We start from the raw sequence: 9,919 nt of genomic DNA on the forward strand, positions 1-9,919 counted from the left end.
AAGTACGCAACACAAACGAGTAGAATACAATAATAAGTTTAGCTGTTCAAGACGTCCAATGCCCATAAACCCCACTGCCGTCGAATGTGACGCATAACGACTTGACAGACTGAAAATAATAAACCACCACAGAAGACATCTACGACAATGTTCCTACGACTGACTGACGCTATACTTTGGTACCCTTCTGTTCATCTGAACCAAACCCAAACGGAGTTTGGCGCAGCAACAAAACCAAACATCCACCATAACAGACGACGCAAGATAATTTCTCGTCTAGGAGACTATCGCTTGGTTTATCATCCCCTGGGTCCATGACGCCGTCTCCCTGACTTCATCATCCAAATCGAGGCACTCCCTCAGGAACTCAACGTGGAAGAGGTGGCTCTTGAACAGATCCTTCGAGATTGGCCCAAGCGTGTCCGCAAGATCCCCCAGGACAGCAACTGCAGCCTTTGTCACGCTCTCGTCCCTGAAAGTAAACGCATGCATATATATAATGTTAAGCAAGAGAACCAATCACCCATGTAATAATGTAACAAAAAAGAAAGGCGAGAGAAATGACATGGACCTGCTCCGATCTTTGTAGACAGCTTCAGTGAACTGCAACAGATGTCCTGCATAAGGTATCATCAGCTGAGCTTTTGCGCCCTTTATGCCCTGTAGTATGCCAGAGTACGCCTCAAATATTCCCCGTCTGAGCTGGTTACCATAATCAACCATATCCTCATCATTTTGATCCAAAACAACAAGAAGCTCAGCCGCCCCTTGAAGCATTGGCATAGCATACGGCAGGTACTTCTCAAAATTCTCACCGATGGCAAGAGCAATGTCTCCAAAGCATGAGAAAATCGGAGGCTTGACAGACCTGTTGAGCTGTGAGTTTGAGAGATCCTTGAGAAGCACAGTCATGATCCCATCACAGAAGGGCAAAATTTTATCTTCCAAGGCACGGCAAATATCACCCACCACCCCTACAGAGATGGAGCATACTTGGTATTCTTCATAATTCTGCAAGCCTGCCTCAAGGTACTTGAAAAACTCAGGCATGTATTTCACAAAATCTGGACCTGTGGCATAAGCAAGAGCACCAATGGCAAGCATTGCTTCTTCATGTACAGTAGCACTGTGGCAGGCAAAGACGCGGAGAAACAGAAGCATCAGCTGATCAGCAGTCTGTGCAATTATGGACTTTGCATCTGAGCTGCTCAGTTTCTGGATAATGACCTGCAGTACACCACACAGCAAAGCCTGCAGATCGCTTTGCTTCTCCTTGTCGCCTGATGAAAATATTTGGTGATCAAATGTCAGGTTCAATCTTCTCATGATCTCCTGCAATAACTGGCCTATAATGCTTGAAGTTTCGGGTATGTTACTGACTCTTACAATCTCATTCAGCGCTTCATAAGCAGATGCACGAAGCCTCACATGGGTCATATCACCACGATCCGCGGCAGTAAGGAGTGCAGCAATAACATTAGGAAGATAAGGTGTAAGCAAAGATGAGGCCGGCTCTGCATCTTCATAACCTTGGGCAAGAAAATATATGGCTCCACAGACTTTCTCAGCCACATTTGGAACATCTTTGCTACTCTCTAGCAGCACACCCATGATACGAGGAAGGTTTGCATTTGATATGATTGGATTAGTACTGCATGGAGAATGCAAAAGCTCAAATACCCGTCCAAGAGTCCATGCAGTGGTGTCTTTTACCTGGCTGTTTGGATCATTCATTGTATTGAGCAAGAAATCAAGTCCGGCCTGTACCAGGGGAGCAAGTTTCTCAAGGGATGGGCCATCAAGGATAGAACCAAATGCAAAAGTGGCTGCCTCACGACAACGCCAGTCTGGCTTTGTGATGTTAGCTTCCACAAATGGCATCACAAGAGGGACAACTGCATCACCAACAGTTCTAGCAATGAGTCCAAGGCATGTTCCGCCACTCATGGAAATGTTCCAAGCATTATCATCTTGCTCTTGATCTTCCTCTTGCTTCAACAGAGTTTCTAGCAGCATTGGAACAAGTGAAGGGAGGGCCTTCTCAATGAAGCGATAATTTACAGTTGAGTTAGCATCATCAGATCCCTCATATTCCTCTTGGAGTTCAATCTCTTCCTCACAAATAGTACTCCAGAACTCAACAGCCTGCAGTGCAACTGGTTCCTCATCTCCTTTGACAGCATTAGCTGTCAGGTTGAATATGGTTTGCATATAAGGATCTAAGTGCACATAATATGTGGATGCAATTGCCACAAGGCATTCAAAGGCTGCCTGTCTGATCTCCACTTCCTTAGATACAGCAGTATCACAAATTACCTTCATTATAAAGGTCCTCTCCATCTCATTTGCAAAGTTGCTCTCAGCAAAGTCAAGAGCATTATACAGAGCTTTAACTGCTGCAAGACGGACTTCAGAGCTTAGCTCTGTCTGGTTCATCCCCTGAACCACAGCAGTCAGAACAGCGTTCACTTGATCCTGCTCCAAGTGCTCAGGAGGAATCTCCTCACACACATACCCCAATGCTTCTAGAGTTGCTTGCTTTAGTGGCGCAGAGGCCCCAGGCTGCGTCATGTTGCTCAATAATTTGGCAATGAGGTCTTGCCATTCCCGACGGGGTATCTCAATGGATGCAATCTTTGCAATGACTTGTGATGACGTCTGCCGCGCATCACCCACCGAAGATCCTAGTGTTATCAGCAATGACTCCTTAATCTGCAATTTGATCGAGTGATCCAAGCTGACCCATTGTTGAGTCAGCAGCTCCTTCTTTGCAGAATCCTTTGCGTCCAGTGAGTTCTTAAGGATAATACCAGCAAGTCTTCTAGACTCTGGTGGTCTTTCATCATTCGATAACTCCACTGACAAGGATAGGAGGAAGTTGGGAAGATTCTGCTCCTGGAACTGCTTGATGTTGCCTTCTGCTGCTGAGCGAAGGTTGCCATCTGGAGACTGGGCAGCTAGCAGAATCTGAGTGATATCCATGGCTGTTGCACCTGCCCTGGCAAATATTGAAAGACCAGATTGTATCAGTTAGCCAGACAAATATGGGAGGAACAGACTGTGTCAGTCAGCAACATTCAAGGATAAAGCATCTAAGTACAAATACAAATTAAAACAAAATAGCACTTGTGAGCTGTCCTAGATCTACAGGCTACTGACCAGTTTCACGTAGCTTAGTGTTCTTCCACAAGTAAAATTAAGAAAGGCTTGACAACCACATAATGCAGTTACACGGTTAATCAAAAAATAGTTTTGCTAAAATACAGTTACAGGATGCAAAAAACATCTACCACAAATGAAACAACGCATTCATAAGATAGTTACCGTTACTTCAGTAGATAGGTACTGTTTATCTCTATCAGCGAGACATATTTCCTAGTTAAACAGTTACAAAGGATCTGACCATGCGTTAAGTTTATTTGATTGAGGAGGCATAGCTAAAAAGGATAAAGAACCCCACCGGTAAACTAGGTATTCATGAGGCAACTGCACACTACATCACCAGGGCTGATTTTGACAAAACCAAACCATATGAAGTTGTTCTACAACCAGATAAATTATGATGCCCCTGAACAATGCTACTGCATGCATGGACAATAAGAGTATACTATTAAGAAAACAAAGTTACGGCAGGGAAATATATGGATACACTGCCAGGACCTTGAACATGTCAAATCAAATTGTACTAATCAACAGCGCTAGATCAATTCATACTAATCCACGGCGGGCTAAGCTATACATACAAATACGCTGGTCGAACCAACTTGGACACAATCCCTGATGCACCTGTAGGATGGCCAACTGGGCTACCACTACCAGGGTAAAGCTCCGATGCATATATAGGCGGCTTACAATAATACATAAATAAATAAATAAAACGACTACTAGCCCATACGGCTGGTTCCGCCGCCGGCCCACGACGGGGTGCTGCTTCCCGCAGACGCCGCGCGCTTAACCGGCGGTGAGACGGATATAAACAGGGTAAAGTGGAGGAAGGGGAGACCGGACTGGATACTGCGGAGACTGACGGGGTAGGCGGCTAGGGTTAGGGATTGGGGACAAGTCCGAGAGAGATCGGGGATTGATTGAGACAGCGGAAGGAAACTGCGAGAGACCAATCGAGGAAGCGGGAGAGCTTACCAGAAGAACGAATCTGCCGGGGGATGCTTCCGCGCTCGCTCGCTCGCTCGGCCGCCTCTCCCAGACAAATGGAAGGAGGCTGCGGAGGAGGGAGAGAGGGGAATATAGGCAGCGCCGGCGGCTAGGGTTTAGAGGCGGGAGTCTGGGTTTTGGGGGTGGGCCTCTGGCGGGGAGGGCAGGACGCGTGGTTTAGTACTAGTGGACGCCCTCGATCCGACGGCCCACGCGACTCCCGCCCGGGCCCGACAGGCTTGCTCGATGATCGGACGGTCGACTCGGTGTTGTATTTTCTGTTCTTATAACGACGAAGGAAAAGGTGTCCTGTTCTCCTTGAAAAATGACAATGGCTTTTTACTTTTTGGATTGGAGGACTTCCTTTTTCCGTGTGGAGTTGATTCGTGAGAATCACCTGATTACTGCACACACACACGCAATGTTTACTGCTTCAAGATTTGACTATCAATAGGAATGTCGTCTCCACGTTAATGAGGCAAACATGTGTCAAATCTAGGGTTGTATTCTTGTTGTGCTATAAGATACAACGATCATCATTGCCTCCAACCACATACTGCTATTATTTTTAAAGGATCTTATTAGGGATGGAGCTAGGCATGGATTGTTGATGGGGCAAACAAGAAAACACGAACACTGCGTTTGGATGTCTGTATTGCAGCCTTGAATTGGATTTGGTATTCCCGAACCGCCAATTCAGCTGTTTGGGTGCGCACTGAAACATCGAATGGAAATGAGGCCAAATACAGCGCCGTTTTCACTCTCACGCGCGCTCCCCTCCCACAATACAGACCCCTCCGGCTCCGATTTCGCTGGATTTGCACTCACCCGCAAAACATACCGCTTCGGCCCCTCTCTTTCCCCCCGCGACCAGAAAAAGAAAACAGAGGCGGAGCGAAGAAGCTCTAGCGACACCGCGTCATGCTCCTCTGCGCATGGCTACTCCCGCATCCCGGCGACGTAGCAGCAACCGCGGCGTTCCTCGCGGCGGTAGCGTCTGGATCCTCTCCATAGAGCGTGGCCGACCTTCTCAGCCATTACTTCCGGCGGTGGCGGCCACCGCGACATCGCGGAGTGGCGGGTGGCGGTGGCGGCGACAGCGGCCCAGAGCCAGCGCGCGGGCGAAGATTCTTCCCACAGCCGGCGTCTGGATTCGCGCCATGGATCCATGCCCGACCTTCTCCTCACAGCCTGAGATCCGCGCCATCAGGCGGCGTCCGCATCCATCGGCGCGGGCGGAGATGCTTCTGACGGCAGGCTGAGCGGCTGGCGCGCGGCACAAAGAGGAGCACGACCGCGCGCGGAATTAGATCCAGCCCCTCTGCGGGGTCTGCTTCGTCCTTTGATCCTAGCTAGCTGAGTCTGCTTCGTCCTCTGAACTTCTCCCCATTCACTAGGAAGCAACACTTTCAGTTCGTTGTAGCCAAGGCAGACGGTGGATGGTCCAGATCGAGTTTGCTTCTTCCTCTCAATTTCTCCTCGTTCACTAGCTAGCTGTATTGTGATTCCAAAAAAATGTATGGTGATATGAAACTTGTGATTTGTGAAGTAAACAATACTTGATAGCTTTTACTCCAATTTGTTGTGCAAATTTCATTTTGATACACGAAGAGCAAAGCATCAGCCACAGACTGTATATTTTTTTGTCATTTTTATTGCTATATAATCATTTTTATTCTAGATTGTATTAAAAAATTGAGTCATAAAGAACAAAGCATAATCTTCATACTCATGTAAATATACAATTCCATAGTTTGTCATCCAAACAAGATTTGGTATTGAAACCTCTATGAGATTCCATGAGCCAATTCGGTGAACAACCAAACAAGCGAATTCGTATTCGTTCTCATTTCAGTTTCCTTGCTGAATTGGTATTGCAACCAATTCAATACGGAGCCCTTCAATACAGACATCCAAACAGAGCGAATTGTTAAGGGCAAAAAATTGTTTTTTCTTTATCTAAGTGCTCCCCCCCCCTCCCAAAAAAAAACTTTAAGGTTGGGGGTGGATCAATGACATGTCTGTAGATTCCACCAGTGGATGCTAGTGTGCATCCCTGCAAATGCATTTCCACATCCTCTCGCATAGTCTTGTTTTTTTAAAAAAGGGAATATATTAATATCGTGAATATACCAATTACACTCAGCCTCTACACCTACAAGATGTCATAAAGACATCCAAGATGCACACAGCCAAAAGAGAAAATGAAAAGAAAGGTCCCGCCACAGTGATCGACTCCTCTCAACAGCAGCACACCTACCACCACCTAATACAACACCCGAAAAACATAAAAGGTCTCCAAAAGCAACGCCTCCAAGATGGGAACATTTTTCACCCTAGAGAAAGTCCGCGCTTTCAAAACAATTCCATCAGCAAGCCAATCGCCAGACACAAACGATGAAGGCCAGACCTTAGGTTTTCACCCTAAAAGTCACAACTCGGCACCCGAGGAGTACCACCAAAAATAAATCCGTCAGTGTTGCCACCCCCACTTATCACTGCTGCTCCTGAGAGTTATCTAACACGTGGCTGACTCCATCGTCTCCAAGGCTCCATCCGTCCAACCGATCCTCCAATCTCAGCCATCATGACCTTCTCCACCGCTGTCCACACTCTCAGAACCTCGTAAGCTGGTATGGGCATGCATGACCGAAATCTAACCGATCCAGATATCATGAGCAAGATCTTCGGCGGTCGTCCCGAAACACGTCGATGGCCAGATCGAGGAGGAACATGTTGGGGAACGTAGCAGAATTTTAAAATTTTCTACGCATCACCAAGATCAATCTATGGAGTCATCTAGCAACGAGGGAGAGAGGAGTGCATCTACATACCCTTGTAGATCACGTGCGGAAGCGTTGAGAACGGGGTTGATGGAGTCGTACTCGACGTGATCCAAATCACCGATGACCTAGTGCCGAACGGACGGCACCTCCGTGTTCAACACACGTACGGTTGGGAAGACGTCTCCTCCTTCTTGATCCAGCAAGGGGGGAGGAGAGGTTGATGAAGATCCAGCAGCACGACGGCGTGGTGGTGGAAGCAACGGTGATCTCGGCAGGGCTTCGCCAAGCGCAGGGAGACGGAGGAGTGCTACGGGTGGGAGAGGGAGAGGCCAGGGGCTTGGGTGCGGCTGCCCTCCCTCCCCCCCCCCCACTATATATAGGGTCCCTAGGGGGGGCGCCGGCCCTAGGAGATTCAATCTCCTAGGAGGGGCGGCGACCAAGGGGGTGCCTTGCCCCCCAAGGCAAGGGTGGCGCCCCCCACCCCTAGGGTTTCCAACCCTAGGCGCAAGGGAAGGCCCAAGGGGGGCGCACCAGCCCACTAGGGGCTGGTTCCCCTCCCATTTCAGCCCATGGGGCCCTCCGGGATAGGTGGTCCCACCCTGTGGACCCCCGGGACCCTTCCGGTGGTCCCGGTACAATACCGATTACCCCCGAAACTTTCCCGATGGCCGAAACTTGACTTCCTATATATAAATCTTCACCTCCGTACCATTCGGGAACTCCTCGTGACGTCCGAGATCTCATCCGGGACTCCGAACAACTTTCGGGTTACCGTATACTAATATCTCAACAACCCTAGCGTCACCGAACCTTAAGTGTGTAGACCCTACGGGTTCGGGAGACATGCAGACATGACCGAGAGGACTCTCCGGTCAATAACTAACAGCGGGATCTGGATACCCATGTTGGCTCCCACATGCTCCACGATGATCTCATCGGATGAACCACGATGTCAAGGATTCAATCAATCCGCATACAATTCCCTTTGTCAATCGGTACGTTACTTGCCCGAGACTCGATCGTCGGTATCCCAATACCTCGTTCAATCTCGTTACCGGCAAGTCACTTTACTCGTACCGTAATGCATGATCTCGTGATCAACCACTTGGTCACATTGAGCTCATTATGATGATGCATTACCGAGTGGGCCCAGAGATACCTCTCCGTCATACGGAGTGACAAATCCCAGTCTCGATTCGTGCCAACCCAACAGACACTTTCGGAGATACCTGTAGTGTACCTTTATAGTCCCAGTTACGTTGTGACGTTTGGCACACCCAAAGCACTCCTACGGTATCCGGGAGTTGCACAATCTCATGGTCTAAGGAAATGATACTTGACATTCGGAAAAGCGACAACAAACGAACTACACGATCTTTGAGCTATGCTTAGGATTGGGTCTTGTCCATCACATCATTCTCCTAATGATGTGATCCCGTTATCAATGACATCCAATGTCCATAGTCAGGAAACCATGACTATCCTTTGATCAACGGGCTAGTCAACTAGAGGCTCACTAGGGACGTGTTGTGGTCTATGTATTCACACATGTATTACGATTTCTGGATAACACAATTATAGCATGAACAATAGACAATTATCATGAACAAAGAAATATAATAATAACCATTTTATTATTGCCTCTAGGGCATATTTCCAATAGTCTCCCACTTGCACTAGAGTCAATAGTCTAGTTACATTGTGATGAATCGAACACCCATGCAGTTCTGGTGTTGATCATGTTTTGCTCTAGGGAGAGGTTTAGTCAACGGATCTGCCACATTCAGGTTTGTATGTACTTTACAAATCTCTATGTCTCCATTTTGAACACTTTCACGAATGGAGTTGAAGCGACGCTTGATATGCCTGGTCTTCCTGTGAAACCTGGGCTCCTTGGCAAGGGCAATAGCTCCAGTGTTGTCACAGAAGAGAGTCATCGGGCCCGACACATTGGGTATGACTCCTAGGTCAGTAATGAACTCCTTCACCCAGACTGCTTCTTGTGCTGCCTCCGAGGCTGCCATGTACTTCGCTTCACATGTAGATCCCGCCACAACGCTTTGCTTGCAATTGCACCAGCTTACTGCCCCACCATTCAAAATATACATGTATTCGGTTTGTGACTTAGAGTCATCCAGATATGTGTCGAAGCTAGCATCGACGTAACCCTTTACGACGAGCTCTTCGTCACCTCCATAAACGAGAAACATATCCTTAGTCCTTTTCAGGTACTTCAGGACATTCTTGACCGCTGTCCAGTGTTCCATGCCGGGATTACTTTGGTATCTTCCTACCAAACTTACGGCAAGGTTCACATCAGGTCTGGTACACAGCATAGCATACATGATAGACCCTATGGCCGAGGCATAGGGGACGACACTCATCTTTTCTCTATCTTCTGCCGTGGTCGGGCATTGAGCCGTGCTCAATCCCATACCTTGCAATACAGGCAAGAACCCCTTCTTTGACTGATCCATCTTGAACTTCTTCAATATCTTGTCAAGGTACGTACTCTGTGAAAGACCAATGAGGCGTCTCGATCTATCTCTATAGATCTTGATGCCTGATATATAAGCAGCTTCTCCAAGGTCCTTCATTGAAAAACACTTGTTCAAGTAGGCCTTTATGCTTTCCAAGAATTCTATATCATTTCCCATCAACAGTATGTCATCCACATACAATATGAGAAATGCTACAAAGCTCCCACTCACTTTCTTGTAAATGCAGGCTTCTCCATAAGTCTGCGTAAACCCAAACGCTTTGATCATCTCATCAAAATGAATGTTCCAACTCCGAGATGCTTGCACCAGCCCGTAAATCGAGCGTTGGAGCTTGCACACCTTGTCAGCATTCTTAGGATCGACAAAACCTTCCGGCTGCATCATATACAATTCTTCCTTAAGGAAACCATTAAGGAATGCCGTTTTGACGTCCATTTGCCATATTGCATAATCATAGAATGCGGCAATTGCTAACATGAT

The 9,919-nt window shown here is 47.6% G+C and overlaps 1 protein-coding gene across 2 annotated transcripts; it reads right to left on the minus strand.

Annotated features, from left to right (window-relative positions):
- Positions 1-14: 14 nt before the first annotated feature.
- LOC119276074 (importin subunit beta-1-like) lies at positions 15-4,290 on the minus strand. 2 transcript variants are annotated; one of them, XM_037557064.1, is made up of 3 exons: positions 4,141-4,290; positions 572-2,993; positions 15-472 (listed from the first exon to the last, which is right to left on the minus strand). In XM_037557064.1, exons 2-3 carry the CDS (start codon positions 2,980-2,982, stop codon positions 277-279), a joined length of 2,607 nt encoding a protein of 868 aa, XP_037412961.1. In that variant the 5' UTR covers positions 2,983-2,993; positions 4,141-4,290; the 3' UTR covers positions 15-276. The 2 variants fall into 2 exon arrangements, with proteins under 2 accessions (XP_037412961.1, XP_037412951.1); XM_037557054.1 differs by having other exon boundaries at positions 572-2,998.
- Between the last annotated feature and the right edge of the window lie 5,629 nt (positions 4,291-9,919).

The sequence above is a fragment of the Triticum dicoccoides genome, chromosome 1A (assembly GCF_002162155.2).
Source record: "Triticum dicoccoides isolate Atlit2015 ecotype Zavitan chromosome 1A, WEW_v2.0, whole genome shotgun sequence".
Taxonomy (NCBI): domain Eukaryota; kingdom Viridiplantae; phylum Streptophyta; class Magnoliopsida; order Poales; family Poaceae; genus Triticum; species Triticum dicoccoides.

Bases quoted from the DNA above. Each gene is read 5' to 3' on its own strand.
- LOC119276074 (XM_037557064.1), bottom strand. From the start codon at position 2,982: ATGGATATCACTCAGATTCTGCTAGCTGCCCAGTCTCCAGATGGCAAC. The intron at 473-571 runs GTCCATGTCATT...GTTTACTTTCAG, and splicing joins GTCTACAAAGATCGGAGCAG to GGACGAGAGCGTGACAAAGG.